Genomic DNA, 20,620 nt, shown 5'->3' with positions numbered 1-20,620 from the left:
TGTGCCTCCCTACTCCACCTTGAATAACCAAATATGTCACTGGTGGAAGGCAGGGTAGAATATCTACCTCTCTTAGCAGCAGAGCCATAACTTTAGGAAGACTAAAGAATAGAGCATTCCTTACTGATGGAAAAATTCCACAGAATTAAAAAAAATTACCTAAATTACAAGATGGTGCGATACTTAGCCACAAAGACCAGCTATGTCCCAGCTTCCATCCCTGACCTATGTTGAGTAGCTGAGCTCAGCGAAGACAACAATGTGGAAATTATAATTGGTCTCAGAATCCCTGGGCTGGATCAGGGGATTTGAAATAATGAACAGATTATTAGCCAAAGTTCCATCTCCTGACTGATGTCCAGTGATCCCAGCTCACATGCAGATGGCAGGCAAGGACAGGATTGGACTCAAATAGCCTGCTGAATCTTACCATCTTGGCTCACGCACAAAGAATCTACACCTTGGTACGGTTCAAATGAGCTTCATTGCGAATGGAAATATAGCCCAGCATGCTTCATCGTCTTCAAAAGGAAGAAAGCAGGGAGAACGCAGGAAGGGATTAAGCCCGAGGTCCGGGATGGGTTCCGTACCACCCTGTAGAAACAGCATTACAGAACATACCTTCATTGACTTTCTGCAAGCTCGCTCTCATTACATGAATGTTTTCAATCCCAACAAACTGGAACCTAATATTGGAATAGTTGTCTTCATTTTCATATCCTTTACCTGCAGCTCGATTTGCCATTGCATTCAACTGAAAAATATAAAAATAAATCTATTGTGATAATTCATATAAAACCAGTAGTAGTGCAGTATTTCGTTGTTAAAGATCACTGGTAAATTATACCTTGGAATAAATGGGAATTGACAAATTATTAAAGCTAAGATTTACACGTACTTTTGGCCTTGTATCCATTACATACATGAAGTGGCTGTTGGGATTGGCTTTACTTATAGCTTGCAGCATGTGCTCATCTTCTAGACACCTGGCACTAAAGCCGGATAATGGCTGACTGCATCTGCATATGGCTGCCTGGAATGAGAACAAAAAGCTAATGGTTAGTGAAGCAACTAAGGTTTGTTTAATGTAGGGCACTGTATCAGGCAGCTTCAATCTTAACTTTCCCGAGTGTCTGATCTCATTCATATATCTATGGGGAGCTGTTGAACACAAAGATAAGTAGAGCTATTTTACCATTTAGCGCATCCTTAATCTTTGATAGCCTTCTCCCCAGTAAAACCTTTACCCCCACCCATCCTGGTTGTTCCTCATGGTATTGCCGCCATCTTCACTCCCTCAAATCCAACAGGCACAGACTTGAGCTTATCGGGCACACAACTGATTTAACCACCCATCACCAGATCTGGCTGGACATCAATTGTCTGACAGCACAGAGGCAGTGGAGGAAATTGCAGCTCATCAAAGACTGGATGTCAGGCAAGCAGTTTGACAGCAGAGGAAGAATTCATTTAGTTTGTTTAATTTTAGTTGATCTTCAATTTTGCTCCTGACTGCATCCTTAAGTGATCACAATTATTCTTTGAAAGCCCTCCTGCTGTTATTTTTTTAAAATTCTGACTGCTGCATTTGGCTTCTAGTTTCTATTTCTGGTTTTCTCTTTGTTCTTCTGCCTCTTTGATTTTTTTTAATGAAAGATTCCTGTATCCTTCCCTGTAGTTTCTTTCAATACTCTCTCCACACATTTGTAGAATATGCTTTTCTTTCTTGTATTGTTTTGATAATCCATGAAGAGTCAGTCACTTCGAGAGAAAAAGGTAACTGTGGGAACTTATTAGGCTACTCTAGTATGCATGCTAGTGGCATGACTACAACCAACATGAATACACTCCTCTATGCATCATCACTTAATCATACCTGCTTTTGGTGGAAAAAATAGGACAATGTAGGGAATCTTCCTTTGCTCCTGAACTTGGAACTCCCAACTATAATGGGCTTACTGACACATCTGGGAACATATAAGTCTGTTGGGTATGTATCACAAACCTATTGGTGGAAAAAGAACAAGGATATTTATGAAATAAAATAGCTAAAGATCCCAGAGTAAAGAAATACTCACTATCCACAGTTGTTTTTTTTTAAATAAAGATTTGCAAACACTGGCTTTATGTTGCAACATAAAATTTAATTTGATCAATTTACAGAGATTACAAATTTAAACAAGTAGGAATGCCATTTTACAGCTATTTGAAATAAAAGATATTTTAAAGTGAGTTCCAATATCAGATTGGTTTTAAAAATGAAAACATTACAAAAGAGTTACAATGAACTGTTAACATTTTAGTCTTGTCTTCTAAGTGGGAAATGACTATGCGGGTTCTTAATTAGGAAAAAAGTGTTTTTATTGAACCTTTGAGTATCAAATACATTAGCCGCCTCTTAAACAAACAATTCCATATTATGCAAAATGAAGGAGGATCACAGTATTTTTTAAATGTTTAAGTGACAAGGCAACAAATCCTGGAGTATGTGTCCGTGATTCCCTACAGAACAATTTTCCAGTCATGGCTGCACTATGGTGGTGGGGAAGGAGGAGCAGAACAAAGAATAAGCAGCTCCTACAGGAAGGAAAGATAGAAAATAAATGCGAGCAAGCAATAAAGAAGGAAGAAGAGTGTCGCATCCAAGTTGTTGTCAGGTTTCCATCCCTGAAACAGCCCTTATCAAAATCAGAAATGACATCCGATGTCACTGTGACCATGGAAAACTATCCCTCCTCATCCTTCTCGACCTATCTGCAGCCTTTGGCATGGTTGACCACACCATCCTTCTCCAATGCCTCTCCTCCATTGTCCAGCTGTGAGAGACTGGGCTCACCTGGTTCCATTCTTATCTATCCAGTCATTATCAGAGAATCACCTGCAATGGCTTCTCTTCCCACTCCCTCACCATTACCTCTGGAGTCCCCCAAGGGTCTATCCTTGGTCGCCTCTTATTTCACATCTACATGCTGCCCCTTGGCGACATCATCCAAAACCACAACATCAGATTCCACATGTACGCTGACGACACATAGCTCGACCTCACCACCACCTCTCTCGACCCCTCTACTGTCTCTCATTTGTCACACTGCTTGTCTGACTGGATGAGCAAAAATTTCCTCCAACAAAATATTGGGAAGACCAAAGCTGTTGTCTTTGGTCCCCGCCACAAACTCCATTCCCTAGCCACTGACTCTATCCCTCCCCCTGGCCACTGTCTGAGGCTGAACCAGACCATTCGCAACCTTGGCATGCTAGCTGACCGAGATGAGCTTCCAACCATATATCCGCTCCAATACCAAGACCACATACTTCCACCTCTAATATTGCCCATCTCCACCCCTGCCTCAGCTCATCTGCTGCTGAAACCCTCATCCATGCCTTTGTTACTGCTACACTCAACTATTCCAATGTTCTCCTGGCCAACCTCCCATCTTCCACCCTTCATAAACTTGAGCTCATACAAAACTCTGCTGGCCGTATCCTAACTCGCACCAAGTCCCGTTCACCCATCACCCCTGCACTCGCTGACCTACATTGGCCCTGGTTCCGGGAATGCCTTGATTTTAAAATTCTCATCCTTGTTTTCAAATCCTTCCGTGGCCTCGCCTCACCCTATCTCTGTCACCTCCACCAGCCCTACAACCCTCCAAGATCTCTGTGCTCCACCAACTGTTGCCTCTTGCGCATCCCTGATTTTAATCGCCCCATCACTGGCGGCCGTGCCTTTAGCTGCCTAGACTCTAAGCTCTGGAATTCCCTTCCTAAACCTCTCCACCTCTTTACCTCTAAGACGCGCCTTAAAACCTACCTCTTTGACCAAGCTTCTTGTCACCTGTCGTGGCTCGGTGTCAAATTTTGTTTGATAATCGCTCCTGTGAAGCCTTGGGACGTTTGACTATGTTAAAAGGTGCTATATAAATGCAAGTTGTTGTTGTGGTGGTGGTGCACTCCCCGGTGGTCAACTCAAGACCAGCACTGCCAGAGAACTGGGTACATTATCTCACCATCCTCTTGGTTGGTGATCAGCATAGGTGGATACTTGGGGCAGAGATTATATGAACTACCAATCAGAACACAATGAAGCAAGTGTGTGTACACAACTTTTGTTCAGATGTGTTGCTGCTAACCTGCTACACCCCAGAGTGCTCCTTTTATCTAAATGTTCATATTAAGGCAGTAATAGCACAGAAAGTTAATTATGTTCCTCTTTAAATTAGTAGTTCCAATAAATGTTATACACTCCATCACTTTCCAATGCCCTCTTACCTTGTAACCCCGGTTTACATCAGTTAATTGCCAGATATCATTTGGGATTCCCATACGTCGATATTCATCATTTAAATTAATGACCTTCCAGCCCATTGCCCTCTCATATTCAGTCGTCTTAGGATTGTATGAGAATGCATACAGGTCATCGTACTTTACTGAAATTAAAGGATATATTTAAATGCTTATATTGTCTTCAAGCACTTGTTAGGAATAGATGACAGAAATTAACATCTGTTCTACACTCCCATACACTTAGTCTAAGAGATAAAACCTTAATTTGGCAGAATATAAAGTATTGATCATGTTTAAAGACAATTAAATCGTATATTTAAAATAATTGGAAAAATTATATACATTGCTCATAATTACAAGATTACAACTCTGCAGAACAGATATTGTAACTAGAGACAATGATCATAATAACTAAAGTTGCATGCAAAAATCTTAGCAGCAGTATCAGGAAGGCATTATGCCATACAGTGATAGAATTTGGAATTTGCATTATACCCTTTCGCACATGATGAGTTCAAAATGCCAGTTATGCTATTGCAAGAGGCAGAAATGAAGACAAGTGTTTCTCCTACAGATAAGTACAGAGAAGTAATGAGAGATCGGAGACAATGACCCAGAAACTATGGGTTGCTCTTGCACACCATCCAGTGGTTGACTCAAGAGTAACATTGGCAGATGAACAGGAGCTGTTAACCCAGCTGACCACTTGATTAATGCCTGAGGGAGACGAAATGAAGTGCATAAAGGCATTCATGTGACTTAACAAAAAAAAATATTTTGTATGAGCTCAAATTGAGTGTTCAGCAAGTACAACCAAGTCAGGTTTAGTACAAGTTAGTTGCACAATAAAACTCCCTCCATTCAAATCTCAAAATAGCACCCATTACTATACCAGCATGAATGCTCCAATTTCCCATGGCAGCTATCTGTGCGATTCAGAATTATGAATAGTTCTGTAATATGGGTCCATAGCCTCTAGGGACTCAGTTGAGACTACCCAAATTCATTTCACATAGAAGAGTCATCTACTGAATCAGTCTGGCCTGGGTTAAATAATTGGTCCCAGATATGAAAGGGCAACGAGTTAATCTACTTCACCACCCAGGTAGAACTGGCACCTTTTGGGTGGGGGGGGGGGGGGTGCTCCTAACTCCCATAACCACTTCATGCCACTGGGCAGCAGTTTTCTCCTTATTGGCTAGTGTGCGGGCCTATTTCAAAAAAAAGCAAGCGTCCTCCCAAAGTGTTTCCAAATACGAGTGACTTTCTACCCCATCCACAAAAACAGTTATTAAAAGTAAGCAGAGGGGAAGATTTTCTCTGTGCACTATGTATTGCAAAATTGTAAATCTGTTTTTTTTACAAACAAGTTTAGGAATTTATTGCAGTTCAGAGTAAATCTTCTCCCAACATGTCTTTAGCTGGATCCCTTGTAGTAGTCTTTCCCATTAATTACCCACGACTTGGTGTGAGTTAGCTATAGAAGAGTAGAAGCAGTCAGAAGAGGCAGTGGCCACATTCTAATTGCAAACTGCCTGAGGTAACTATTCCCAATAACTGTCCAACTTAACAGAATTAGCTTGTGAATCTTATATGCAGTATGTACTAAACAGGGTATGATAAATAAGTACGCACCTCATTTTTTTCTAAGATAAGGATGTCTAATAAGTGGTAAAAACTGTGGAAAGTTATGTTTCATAACTGGGAATGCTTCCTGAAATCTTATGTCCCAAATTAACAACAAAGCTACAATATAAATTTTGCCTCACTAGGAAATGAATGAAAACTGGTTACATTAACCACCTTATCAACTAACATACATACCTGGTCGCGAGAGCTTGAGCAGAGAGTTGTAAATGTCATGACAGTCCCTTTCTCTTGGAATGATGAAGTGAATGACTCGAAAATTCTTGCACTGAATTGCTAGTGGACATCCAACTGTTGTCAGAGAAAGTTTTTCTACGACGGAAATGTGATGATGCATTATCTAAAGAATAGTGATTAAATATAGAAATGTAAAAATGTTCATAAATGTTCAAATACTGTAACATGCAATTAATCATTTCCTTTGTCCCACTATTTGGGGGTGGAGACGGAAAGAGGAAAAAAAGATTAAAGTAGCTAAAGCGTCCACTTCTGATGTTTAACCAATGTCATTACAACAGGACACATTTCAAAAGAAAAACTATGATAGGATACAGTGAAAGGGCAGGGAAATGGAATTGCCATAGATAGCTCCAGTTAAAGAATTAACACCCACATAAATAGGATGGACCTCCTTTTGCCCTTAATTCCTGTGATTTAAGCTTACAAAAGATTGCACCAATAGGCAGTACCCTTTGCAAAGCTTTTGCTCACATCTAAGTTACTGATTTGTGCAAACTAACGGCATTCAGTTTAGCAGTGTGATATAAATATCTTTTAATTCTCTAAGTTACCCCATCCCAAAATATTCTTTTTGTAACAAGAAACAATTAAAAATAATTTTCCCAAATATTAAAGGAAGTCATGTGCACATTTAATACCTGTAAGTTTTAATCAATTTTTTTCACAAGATAAAAAAGCACATCAGAAGCTACAACCTACACAGCACTTAACTGACAAGCCCTCTATGTAGCTACAGCAATAGTATGGGAGAAAGATACAAATGAGATTGCTTTGGATTTTTGTGTCAAGGAAAAATCTTACCATTTGAAATGTTCAGAATGCCTCTCAACCAGCCATCATGAGAAGCGCTCATGATATGGAAATATCAGACAAATTTGAAAAGGAAAAATATAATTCATTGGGGGGGCAGGAGACAGAGAGTAGGGATAACGAGAATGTACACTGATTGGCAGGATGTGTCAAGTGGTGTTCCCCAGGGATCTGTACTAGGGCCTCAGCTTTTCACCATATATATCAATGACTTGGATGAAGGAATAGAGAGTTGTATATATATGTTTGCAGATTACACTAAGTTAGGAGCAGTTACAAAAGGACAGACAGACTAAGTGAGTGGGCAAAACTGTGGCAGATGGAGTTTAATGTTGGGAAGTGTAGGGTCATCCACTTTGGTTCCAAGAAAGACAAATCACAATATTTTCTTAATGGCAAGAGACTAGAAACTGTGGAGGAGCAAAGAGATGAGTGTGTTCAGGTACACAAATCACTAAAAGCTAGTGCAGGTACAAAAAGTAATCAAAAGGGCTAATAGAATGTTGGCCTTTATCTCAAGGGACTAGAATACATAGGCAGAAAGTTATGCTTCAGTTGTATAGAGCCTTGGTAAGATCCCATCTGGAGTACTGCATTCAGTTTTGGGCACCAAATCTCAGGAAAGATATATTGGTCTTGGAGAGGGTGCAGCCCAGATTCACCAGAATGATACTGGGGTTTAAAGGGTTAAATGTGAGGCCTGGTTGCATAAACTTGGTTTGTGTTCCTCTGAATTTAGAATGCTGTGGGGTAATCTAATCGGGGTGATTAAAATGGTAAAAGGATTCGATTTGATAGATACAGAGAAACTATTTCCTCTGGTGGGGGAATCCAGAACAAGGGGGCACAATCTTAAAATTAAAATTAGGCCATTTAGGAGTGTTATCAGGAAGCACTTTTTCACACAAAGGGTAGTGGAAATTTGAAACTTCCTCCCCCCAAAAAGGCTGTGGATGCTGGGTCAATTGAAATTTTTAAGACTGAGATTGCTTGATTTTTGTTAGGCAAGGGTATAAAGGGATATGGAGTTGAGGTACAGATCAGCCATGATCTAATAAAATGGCGTAACAGACTTGGAGATGAATGGCCTACTCCTGTTCCTAAATGAATCAAATGAGACAATATAGAAATTGCTCACAAGTCTCTGTGCTTTGAAATAATAACTATCTGAATTTGAACTGAGTCACTTTCTGCCAGTACAGACCCTGAATGTGGGACAGGTACAAACATCTGTACAGAAAGTTTACCTTGCACATCAGGATCTGTCTGCAAATGTGTGTTGAACCAGCTATTCCCTCAATAGAGGGTTAGGCATTGGACTGGATGAATTTCAGTATGGCCCCAGTAAAACACCAGAACAAATACAGGATCTACTGGAATCTATTTTAACTATATGTGCAAATGGTGCCAAATTCTATGCAGCTTCAGTATGCCTTCAGGATAGATTCATGCCAGGCTGAGTTTGGAGGCATCACGGTGTAAACAATACATAGATTATGTGATGACATCTGTATCCCAACAGCCCACCATTGTTACAACAAACTCAAAATTATAAAATGTATTCTAATATTTGTTCAATTGGGTGATGTCATCTGTGAAAGCAGTTAAGAGTGCCAAATTCATTTGCTGTGACTAGAATCGAGAACAGAATCTAGCAAAAGACAGCTTTAAAATTGGTGTTGAAACTCTGCAACAGTGGTCCAAGAATGAATTTCTCACGTGATGGGAAGGGCTGCACACATCCAAACAGTGAAGTCAACCAACTAAAAACTAGCGAATGAGATCGCTCATTAAATCAGAATGACAATAGAAATTCAAAGTCCAGGTCACACAAGATTTTGGACTAGGTAACATTTCAAGCACTTACATTTGTGGAGAAGACCATTAGCGCAGTTCAGGATATAGATTACATTCCTGTCATGACCCTGAGAATGACCTAACAAATACCTTTAAGGAGTAAACACAATGTTGCTTCCAGGGAAGAAAAAAATTACAGCACTCCCCCAATGTTTGCCATCACAGCTGTCCTTCTGTTTAAATGCAGCCAGGCTTGTCTAAAATGTGCGTTTAAGATATTCACAGGACTATATGGTTATAGTTCTCAAAAATGTTTATTACAGGCAGCACAGATGTGTTCTGACATGGAGCAGTGGAACGTGCCAAGGTCAGTGCCAGCCGCAACATTGTGATGAATCGTTGTAGAGATCAAGCACTTCTCTACAGAGGATAAAAATGTAATAAAGGGAGAGTCATCTACAGGCCATATTTGTCTACTTCCTTATGACTAGTTGCTGAGCAGCACATCAAAGGTTTGAGAGCAGGTTGGCCACCTTCTCAGCAATCGACACTGCATGGAGTAGTTACATCATCCACTATGCTGACCATCGATAGTTAATTTAGCAACTTATGATATTAAGCACCATAATTTATAAACATTAAACTAACACAAAGGAACTTGAAGAGCGTTTCTAAACAAGCCGTAATAATTTGTATTTATTAGGAATTTAAGTGAGGTGGAAACTAAATCTGAATTTCAAACAGCTGCTTGGAAACATTTTGGCCTAGAACTTCTGTTCAAATGTTATGTCAGTGGAAGTGCAGCAGGGTGGGACTTCACCTAACACAACAATGTACCTCGATGCCAGGCAATTTTCTGGCCTCTGCCAGGCAGTCCAGTGGAATGGAGAGGAGAGGTTAGCAGGAGCAGTTTGATTGCAACAGGCTTCAGAGACCTGGCACAGTATAGTGGCAGGCGGTTTCTGTGCTACCTTGAATGCCAGAGACAAATTCGTATCCCCTGCATCCCGCAGTGCTATGCTGCAAATAAAGGAAGCTTTGTTGTATGATTTATTTCTGACATATTTTGTGCCCCCTGTGGCAGGACAAGAGGAAAGCCAGCGAAGTAGCTCGAGAAATTTTCTTCTGCCATCTGCTACAGTTACATAAGTCATCTGTCATAATTCTAGTGGAAAATTCAGGACTTTGGTTGAGAGCAACCATAAAGCAAGCAGTTAGCAAACAAAGTAGCCTGATAGCTTGTTTCGCAGCTTCATAATTCACTAGGTGCCACCTGCCACACTAAACACCAGAACTTACTTGATAATACTAGATTGCAATGGCACTGAGGATTCTTAAAGGAAATGAGAAGAAGCTTACAAAAGAGCACCTTAGGAAGACATAGTGGGACCATTACAACAGGCAAAATTCTCCAGAGGGTCGCTTAAGAGACAAGCCACGTCTCAAATTAACAGATGACCACACAGGCTTATTGTTCACTTTTATTCTCATGTAGCCATAACCTAATATTATGGCAGCTGAAGCCAATATCCTACCTATTTTCTAATGACATGGTTTGCAACAAAGATTAAATGCTGAGAAGTGCACTCTCAAATCCACTGTCCTCTCCCACTAGTACCTTATCTCCAACCTCTGACCTCCAAGGTGTTCAACATGATCGACCACTCAGTCCCCCTTCACTGCCTCCACTCTCTCATCCACCTCTGTGGCATGGCCCTTGCTTGGTTCCACTCTTACCTGTCCCAATATAGCAAGCATATCTCCTGCAATGGCTTCTTCTCTGCCCACATGGTCACATTGAGTGTACCAAGGTTTCTTCCTTAGCCTCCTTCTTTTCCATGTCCATATATTGCTCTTCAGTAAGCACGGGGTCAGCTTTCACATGTATGCTGACATCAAACAGCTCCACTGCGTGACTGTCACAGATATCCGAAAGCTTATCTGACATCAAGTCAAGGGTTAGCAAGAACTTTCTTCAACTTAACAGTAAGACTGAAACCATTCAGTTTAGCCCTTGCCAAAACCTCCACACCCAAGCCCCCAATTCTAATCTCCTCCCACCTCAACAACAGCTCAATGATCCCAATTTGAGCTTCAAACTCAAATGCTGTCCTTATCTACAAGCTGCTCCATGGCTTTGCCCATCCCCAACTTGCAACATGGTCAGGCCGTATGTTCCAGTATGTGTCCTTTGCTCTTCCAATACTGGCCCCTCTTTGCACCCCCCAACCCCTCTTCTCTGCACCATCTTCAATCTCAAAGCTTTCAACAGTTTTGGCCCTACACCCTGGACATTCTCCCTAAAGCATTCTGCTTTGCTTCCTCCTTCAAAAGCCTCCTTAGAACCTACCTCCCTCACAAGCCTCCTCCGAACCTACCTCCCTCACCTCCTTAGAACCTACCTCCCTCCCTCCCCTCCTTCAAAAGGCCTCCTTAGAACCTACCTCCCTCCCCTCCTTCAAAGGCCTCCTTAGAACCTACTTCTTTGACAATGTGTTCAGTCACCTCCTCTATCCTTTCTCCCAAGATAGTGCAGCATCCAGTACTTGAAATACTGTGAAGTACTTTGGAACATTTTATGTTGCAAGTTGCTATAAAAATGTACATTTCTGAGATGGAAAGAGATTGCCTTAGGCCACAACAAATTTGAAATGTGATCAAACCTGACTAGTCAAGATTTTGTTGTATTTAAAGTTTTAGCACTTGGAGACTAAGAAGTCACCAAAAAAAGTCAAGAAACCGTCTGCCTTGTACTTTGTTTTGGAGATGAAATCCAAACAATTTATTCAATGGACATAGCTTTATATTTTCTATTGTATTGTATTGGTAAAACATAATTACAAAATAATGAGATTCTCACATAATCAAGGCCATGGAGATGGCAAGAGTGACAAGCAACAAGACAATTGTATGGTAAGAGAAGGATAAAATGGGAAAGAAAGGCAACCTAGATTCACATTTTTCAACAGCCAAAGTTACACTGGCACAACTCTTGGCATTGCTAACTCTGTGGGGCATGGATTTCAATTTGACACCAGTGGGAAAATATATTACCACTTGAATACTCCAATGTCTTAAAACTACAATGATGTTTACCATAAGTGCTGCAGTCTGCATCTAATCCTAAAATCAAAGTAATATTATGAACCTCACGTCACCTTATTTATTGCAGTTGTATTTTATGCATCAAAATGATTCAAAGTAATAGACTCGAGACAAAGCTATAACAGTAAAGAGGATCAAAATGGGCACAGCATACTGCCATGAAATGAGAGCTCCAACACACTATTCCAGACGAGCACATTTGCACCTGGAAGTTCTTACAAGGTACATACTTAATTTTGACTGTACAATTAGTGGGGAGAGTGCTAAATTCAGTTGCTTCCCCAAAAAGAGAAAAAAAACTAAGTTGATCAACTTAGCCTCTCTCGCACATTTACTAACAGCTGGCTAGAGAGGAGAGGGCCTGGTAGTAGTCACCTGTCTACATTTGCAGCCAGGAAATGGTCTATAGCTTGGAGACCTAAGGGAGTGAAATATTTGGGAAAAAAGAGCAAAACACCTAGTTCAAAGAAAATTAATTATAATACTCTTATTACAATAACATGATTTTACAAAACATATTTCATCAGCTTGGTTTTCTAACTAAAATGCTGAAAAGTTATACTTATTTTGTGAGTTAGTAAATAAATTCTCGGGTGCCTTACTCCATTGTTGTAACTTTACTTCATGATTTTCAGTATTGGAAATTTTCTTTATACAAAAGGAGCAAACTTCAAGCATCATTAAGCACATACCCAAATTTCCTTTGGATTGACTGTAGTCAGCTCCCTATAAATTAAATGGGTTGCAGTCAGATACAAGGTTCCAGTAATTGACTTGTTACTTCTGAAGCGATCTAATAACTTCACCTGCTCCACCTGCAAGAAAGATTTTAGAAACAATTATGACAAATGAAGAACGCAGTAAGGGAATAGAGTTAAGTAATAGGCTTTACAGGTGTGGATGCCCCATAACTCATAGTACAGACAGGACCAAATTACTCAAGTTATTAACTTTGTTTTTAAATACTGCATAACATCCTCACTATACTTATTGCACTTTCAGCTAAATTTTTAAAAATTAACCATCATAAAATCCTGTGCACCAGTGTAAAACTCACACCTACAACTTGTACATCAGCAAAGTTGCAATTGTGCTAGTACACAGGTTGTACCCTAGAGTTGTAAGTAACAAAAGCATACATAAGAGTGCTACTGGATGTTAAGACAATATTTTACCTGGCAGCATCTGGGATGGGAGTTCTGGGATGGTAGCGGTTCCAAGGTCTGGGAATAGTGCATCGGGGGTAGCAGTGCTGGAAGAGTGGTGTTTGGATCTGGAAGCATTGGGGAATGTCCTGGTATCTGGGACACAGAGCCGATGCGAGATTCTGGGAGAACTTGTTGGGATGATGCGGGATTTGGTAGCACTTGTGAAGGGAGTACCAGGAAGTGAGGACTGGAGGGATTGTCAAAGTATGAGGCAGCATAGGCATAATGGGCTGAATGGCCTTTTCCTGTGCTGTAAAATTCTATGATGCTTTGCTAGGTGACAACAATGTTGCATGGAATAGCAAAGGGGAAGAAATAAATGGGCCTCAGGAACTTTCTGTAACATCACAAGGGAGTGGGGAGAGAATTAGGCATTCAGGTTGGAGCTAGGGAGAGGCAATAGGAGAGAACAGAGAGGTGTGGAGGGCACAGCCACTTGGTGTGGAGAGCAGTGAAGGAGATATCTTCCTCTCCGACTCCCAGACTTAGTAAAAATTCTCCAGTTCTTTCCCATTCTATGCTGGAAAGCCCTGTTTTATTTAAATAGCAAACAGTTCCATTTGTGTGGGAATCCTCTTTAGGGAACCCCATTCATGCAATATCAAAATCCAATTTGTGAGAACCAGTTTTATTTCTTAAACACTTCCAAAAGTATCAATGGGAAAGTGGGGGGGGGTAGGATCCAGGGTCGTGACAGGGGTCACAACATTCAGACGGGTGAGGGGTGGGCTGTAGGCAGAAAGCAGCAGGGTTTATATAAAAGCATTAGAACCCACTATAGGGAATCCTGCCTCTGCAGTCTGAAAAGCCAGGTTCCTCTGTTAAGCATTTCAAAGAATATAAATAACTTAATATTGTCAAAAGCACCCAAAGCATTGAAGAAACTTAATCCCGATCCCACTCAAAGAAAGGAACATGGCATCAGAATTAAAGCGTCAAGAGGTCGAAATTTAATGGGCCTCAGGTGTGGCAGTACTGAGAGCACAGCATCATCTACTGTGTAAATAGGAAGTAGAAGGACTGACAAACACAGCGCCACCTACCTCGGAGCTGGCAGGACTCAGCCAGAGAGAGAGATAGAGGATAAATATATGGGTTATCATTTAAAAACGACAGGCAGACATAACAAAAATAGCTTGACAGGAGGAAGAAATTAAGTGCTACTTCTTAGAAGTACAGGAAATGTGTGTATATAAAAAAACTCATTTCACTGAACAAACACGACATCTCAACTTATGGCAGTGTAATGGCTACATCAGAATTCTAAAAACACTCACTAATGGGCAAAAAAAAGCACCAGTGCCAAGTCAATAGCATAACAATGAAAATACAGTTATGTAAAGCTTAGCAATTCTTCTATAAAAAAAACCACGTAAAATATCTCTTCCTGTTGCTTTGAGATTTTGAACAAACCAAGACATCTGTAATTCTAAAATGAGATACGGATTCTAACAGAAAAGCCTCAAAAAGAAAAATACAAAAATGTTATTTTAATAATGCCTTAAGAATGTTACAAGGTGTTAACATAAACCAAAAGTTGTAATGTTACATAAATTACTCAAGTTTCACTCACATGGTTATCAGAACCCACTCTCCTCCATCTTTGGTGATCAGGGCCACATATACTCACAAAAGGAGACCGTGTAAATAAAGAATTTTGAATAACCCCAAACAAATCTCATGCATCTTGTATGTTACAGAAAAGCAGAGGCCCTAGGTGGAGGTAACTTGCCTAATGGGGATTTAAGAATTGCAAGACAGAACCTTTATATTATATTCCAAACCTAGTAACACAGTCAGGCATTATTTCAGTTGATTATTTGTTGGTAATACTCAATACAATTAGAGAAATATGTTCAGAAATAGCAACTTTACATTCTAATAGTAATGGAGAACCAACCCTTTTCATCCTCCTCCATCCAACATTGTTCTGCCCAAGGGAAGATAATAAATCAGGACACACCATAAAATTGTGGTTCAAAGTGTGAATGACGCCCTCTGGTGAGTTCTCAGGCAGGCTTAGTTCTACTGCCACAGATATATTTGCTGCGCAGTGGGCAACTGTGATGCTATTTGGTTCCTGAATACTGACATAGTGCTGTCACTGATTAAATATCTATAATCTTCTTTCAGCTCTGGTCGTTGAATTCAAATTCAGCCTAGACTGATTTCTCTGTCTGCTTACTGTCTAAAAAGAGGTTTGTGCAATTTCAACATCACATCAATCAAATCCAAAAATAGCACATTTAACTATACACACCCAATCATATCATGTACTTTATGATTACAAACAGGGTTGTTCTTTTTTTCTGCAAAATGCCACAGCCTTTTAAAAAAAACAAGTTGGCAAGCAGCATTTATAGTTTTCAGAATGTGATAAGGTGCCAAAAAGAGACTTACAGCAAAGATATGTGGAATTGAGGGGAATGTGGCTAGTGTGGAAAAAGACTTGTTGGCCAAATTGACTTTTTGTGCTATGTCCATTTCAAAAATGAACCAAGATGCTATTCAGAAGAAATCACTTATCAAGTTTGGCACCCAATTAATAAAGCATTGTGGTTACTGAAGTGATTAAGTTATAATTTACAGATTGAGCATTTACAGCATCAATGCAGGAGAGTAAGATAGAGTTGTTCAAAAATAATTCACTGTTTGACAAGAGATAGTCACTAGAAGATTTATGAAGTTAAAGGAAATGTGTCACTATTTATTGAAGATGGCAATTCCTTGCCTAATCATTCTCAAAATAGGCTGGTTTGACAGGTCACTCCCAACTTTAGTTCAACATCAAATAGTAAAAGCCAAGTTGAAAAGTACTAATAGAAGAATTGGAACAGGACAAGTGATAAAAAGTACAAAAAAAGACATGGACAGTTCCCATTTTCAAAGGAACAAGCTTCTTCGCAAATTTTGTTTAGCACCTCCTCCCTCCTTAAAACAGAAAACCAGCCTAACTCAAGTCGCAAAAAGATTACAAACTTTTTAAATCTCAGATGGGTAGCATGACAGCTACAGAATAGATTTGCGTGCTCTGTAACATTGGGGTGAATACGTTTATACATATGTAACACATCAGACAACACAGACCTGGAGCTCAACATACGCTACACAAAATGTGCCCCTACTATGTCCTTACGTTACATGAAGTGAAGCTGCACGGGCAGCTGAGTGCTTGGTAAAGCAAATGAAGCTGATAAAACTTGCATCATTGTAATAAATAAACCGAAGAGCAGAGTTTTATACTGACTGTATATTTTTCTTCACTGCCTCCTAAATTAGTGCAACATCTCCCAACCGTGCACCATTACCCGCGTCATTCACCAATGCCATGGCATTCAGCAGCTCTGACAGGGCCCAAAATAAACAATTATTGAGAATATATTTCTGCAAAATACAATATGATTAAAAACTGCGTCAACCACCCACCTTCGGGGTCCTGATATGCTCCATTTTAATTGAGGGAAAATCGCAAACAGAAAGAGATGGACGTTTATTTTCTGCCAGAAGCCCGGCGACTTCCGCAAGCCAGGGAATGGATATCTTCCCTCCTCCCTGGTACCGAACACCCACCGCTCACAGTCTCCACCGTCTTCCCAATCCCAGCAACTTCACTCACTCGCTTCCGGCTTCCGGCCGGTGCTGCTCCCACAGCGCCCCCTAAATCGGAGGACTACTCTCGAATCCACTTGCACCAGGCGCTCTGTGTTTGCACTGTCCCTGTGTTGGAAAAAAAAACCTTGAAGCATACTAACAATAGCATACATGCCAACCTAACAAAAGCTGACCAATAGTTGCAAAAAAAAGCTGAACTTAATAATAGCTCTGAATATAAGACGTTTGAACGCACATTTTATGTAAGTGGGATGACCAGTACAGATGAAATTTAATGCAGATAAATGTGTGTAAAATATTACACTTAGGAAGAAAAAAATGAGTGACATACATAACAAAAAATGTCAAAATAGCTAAAGGTGAAGTTGAAAGAAATCTAAAGCTATTAACAGACATGTGACACAAAAAGTGATTGACAAACAATGGATATCTTGATAGGGTAATGGAAGCAAAAACCTTCACATCATTTAAGAAGCAGATACTGTTATGCAGGGAATTTTAGGCTGTTTCTGGATGGATGAGCTAGGAACAGGTTGAATGGTTTTTCTAGTCCATAGCTACCTTGTTTTCAACATAATGCTGTATAGAGAAAATATTATTGTTAGAGATAGGAAGATACAGTGGATAAAAGTGGGTTTGTATTCTGTTCACTATAGTTTTTTTTGTTCCTTTCATTCCAAAAAATGTACTATCTATTACAAAGAAAGAAAACTTTGGCTTGCCCTCCGATGTGCAAGCATCATACGTTCTCATCTGATTCACTGAAATATTCAACACACCTTGTACTATTATGGAATCTTTATCTCAGTTCACAAATTTGAGAACACAGTAGTTCTTGCAGATGGGTGAGGGGAAACAGAATTCTGTTTATCTCTAGACATACTGAGAATAGCAGTCAAGAAAAGATGTATTCTTAGTAACAATTCCCTACAATTGGTAGCAATCAAGCAGACTGGATAGTGATGAGTTTTTTGAGTGTTGTTGCAATAAACATCCATCTAGGCAAGTGGTGAGTATTCCATAACACTTGACTTGTGAATGGTGGAGAAGCTTTGAGGGGGAAGGAGGTGACCCACTCATCACAGAGTACCCAGCCTCTGACCTTCCCTTGCAGCCATGTTGTCGATATGGCTGGTCAAATTAAGCTTCTGGTCAATGGTGACACCCATCCCCCGGGATGTTGGTTGTGGGGGAGTCAGTGATGATGGTGGTGTTAATTAAGGTCTGCGTGAGGTAGTTGGGCCCTTTCATGATGGAGATGGTCGTTGCCTGGCAATTGTGTAGTGCAAATGTCACTTGCCACTTGTTAGCCTAAGCCTGAATGTTGTCCTGGTCTTATTGTAAACTGGCGTGGGCTGCTTCCTTATCAGAGGAGTTGTAAATGGAGCTGAAGACCATAGAATTGTCAGCGAATAGCCCAACTACTGATCTTATGATGAAGGGAAGTATTATGATAGAGCTGAACATTGTTGGGCTTAGGACAGTGTACTGAGGAACTTCTACAATGATGATTCGCCTCCAATAACCACAACTGTCTTCCTTTATGTTGGGTATGATTCCAGCCACTGGAGGGTTTTCCTATGACCGATATTGACCTCGGTTTTACTAGGGCTCTTGGTGTCATAGTCTGTCAAATGCTACCTTGATGTGATGGGCAGTTACTCTCACCTCTTATCTGGCATTCAGTTCTTATGACCATATCTGGATCAAGGCTTTGATGAGGGCTGGAATCCTGTGGTTCTGATGGAAACTGAACTAAGCATAGGTGATCTGGTTACTGATGAGTATGTGCAGCTTGATGGCACTATTAATGACTTCTTCCATCACTTTGCTGATAATTAGGTGAAGGCTGATAGAGCAGTAATTGGCTGGGTTAGATTTGACCTTTTTTTGTGAAAGGACATACCTATGCAATTTTCCACATTGTCTGGTAAATGTCAGTATCCTAGCTGCACTGGAACATGTTGGTTAGAGGGGTAGCTAGTGCTAGTGTGCATCTTCAGCATCAATGCAAAGCACAGTCGAGATGTAAACATAAGAACATAAGAAATTGGAGCAGGAGTAGGCCATACGGCCTCTCGAACCTGCTGTGCCATTTAATAAGATCATGGCTGATCTTCGACCTCAACTCCACTTTTCCGTCCAATCCTCATATCCCTTGATTCCCCTGCGGTCAGGGCCCACAGACTTTGTTGTGTCCAATGCACTCAGCTGCTTCTCACGAAGTGAACCAAATTGGCTGGAGACTCACATCTAGAATGGAGGGTACCTTGGGAGGACCTTTGGCAGTAGAGGGAGGACCTTTGGCAGTAGATGCTGTATCTGTCTGTCTCTTCCTGTTAGTCTCTCTTACACAGCTCTAAGAAAATTTAAACATTCTTATTAATAACTATTAACAAAACATGTAATAATTGGATCTTTCAAAATTCAACTCATTTGCTTCTTTAATTTGCAACAAAAAATCAATTAAGGTAGAACTATGGAACCATAGAAGTTTACAACATAGAAGGAAGCCATTTGGCCCATTATGTCTCTGCCGGCTCTTTGCTAGCATTCCAAAACTAATCCCATTGCCTTGTTCTCCCACCCTGGGCGTGGTATCTTTCTCTGCTTCAAATATTTATCCAATTTATCCTCAACCACTCTCCATGGCAAAACTTCTATGCTCCAACACTCTGTATAAAGACATTTCTCCTAATCCCTCTCCTCATTCTCTTAGTCAGAATTTTAAATTAATGACCCCTCGTCACCTACTCTCCAATTAGCGGAAATAGTCTTTCACGCTCTATACACTCTATCAAAACACTTCATAATTTTAAACATTTTTATTAAATCTCCTCTTTGTCTTCTCTGCTCTAGTAGAAATTGTCCCAGTGCCTCAATTCTCTCCTCATATAGCCAATTCCTGGTATCATCCTGGTAAGTCTACACTGAACACTATGGCTTTAATGTATTTTCTTAATGTGGCACCCAAAACTACAGAGAGTACTATAACTGTGGCCTAATAAATGTTTTGTATAAATTTCTCATTACTTCTTTACTTTTTCATTTAATGCCCCTATTTAAAAACCCTGAAATCCTATTGACCTTTTTATGGCTTAATCAATCTGCACCCACAATTTAGGGTATTATGTACTTGAACGATGAGAAAAGTCATGCTGTCTCTTTCTCCTCTGTCTTTGATTCTACAACTCTCAGCTAGTACTGATGTGCAGGTCTTCAACACAACAGCCACAACTGTCAGGACCCACAGACTTTGTACTCTCTGTGTCTTACAGGTGTCATTAATTAGAATATTAAAATATTCTACGGGAAGGAGGTTGGTGAGGTTAGCCCCTAGTAGGCACGCTGGGCAGGATGGTAGGTAAGAGAGGAGGCTGAGGCAGTTGGGGTCTCTGCATGTAAGGAGGCAACAATGGATGTTTTGATGGGTCCTTCTGAGAACGCCAAAAGTACAGAGAGTTGCAGTGGGCTTATTCAAGGGGGATTCAAGCCTAGGATAGTGGTACGAGAGTAGAAAGGCAGAGGTGTGAGTGGTGGGTTGGGGTAGAGATTGGGGAGGAGAAATGAAAGGTGGCATGGCCAAATGACGGGAAAAGGATGAAAGAGAAGTGCCCAAGAGAAAGAAAAAATAGAGATGGAAGCAATGGGCTTGGGTCTGGAGCAACAGCCTAAATGTGCTTGCGAATTGACACAGAAGCAATTAGGGTTACATAGTTTTGGCAGATTAGGAGAGACAAATGGTGGTCATAAACGGAGGACAGGGAGTAGACAATATGAATTGTTCCAAAGTTAAACTATGAGGCTGGAAGTGCGAGCAAAGTGGGATGGAGGTGGGAGAGGTTGGTGCTTGAGTGAAATCCTGTAATTCTTTGCATTTATTTTTTTTGTGTGGAGAACGTACTCAGGTAGGGGGT

The 20,620-nt window shown here is 40.5% G+C and overlaps 1 protein-coding gene across 2 annotated transcripts in view; it reads right to left on the bottom strand.

Moving 5' to 3' along the window:
- Positions 1-16,690, bottom strand: part of mtmr6 (myotubularin related protein 6) — a 36,964-nt gene extending 20,274 nt beyond the window's left edge. For both annotated transcript variants that reach the window (XM_067986037.1, XM_067986038.1), the window contains exons 1-7: positions 16,518-16,690; positions 12,576-12,698; positions 6,109-6,271; positions 4,270-4,427; positions 1,877-2,005; positions 899-1,033; positions 622-754 (exon numbers count right to left, since the gene is read on the bottom strand). In XM_067986037.1, coding sequence (XP_067842138.1) covers positions 622-754; positions 899-1,033; positions 1,877-2,005; positions 4,270-4,427; positions 6,109-6,271; positions 12,576-12,698; positions 16,518-16,541 — 865 coding nt within the window. In that variant the 5' untranslated portion in view covers positions 16,542-16,690. The remainder of the gene's footprint in view (positions 1-621; positions 755-898; positions 1,034-1,876; positions 2,006-4,269; positions 4,428-6,108; positions 6,272-12,575; positions 12,699-16,517) is intronic.
- Positions 16,691-20,620: the final 3,930 nt, after the last annotated feature.

The sequence above is a fragment of the Heptranchias perlo genome, chromosome 6 (assembly GCF_035084215.1).
Source record: "Heptranchias perlo isolate sHepPer1 chromosome 6, sHepPer1.hap1, whole genome shotgun sequence".
In the NCBI taxonomy this organism is placed as follows: Eukaryota; Metazoa; Chordata; class Chondrichthyes; order Hexanchiformes; family Hexanchidae; genus Heptranchias; species Heptranchias perlo.
The sequence above is the reverse complement of the archived record's forward strand: the minus strand, read 5'-3'. Positions and strand labels throughout refer to the sequence as shown.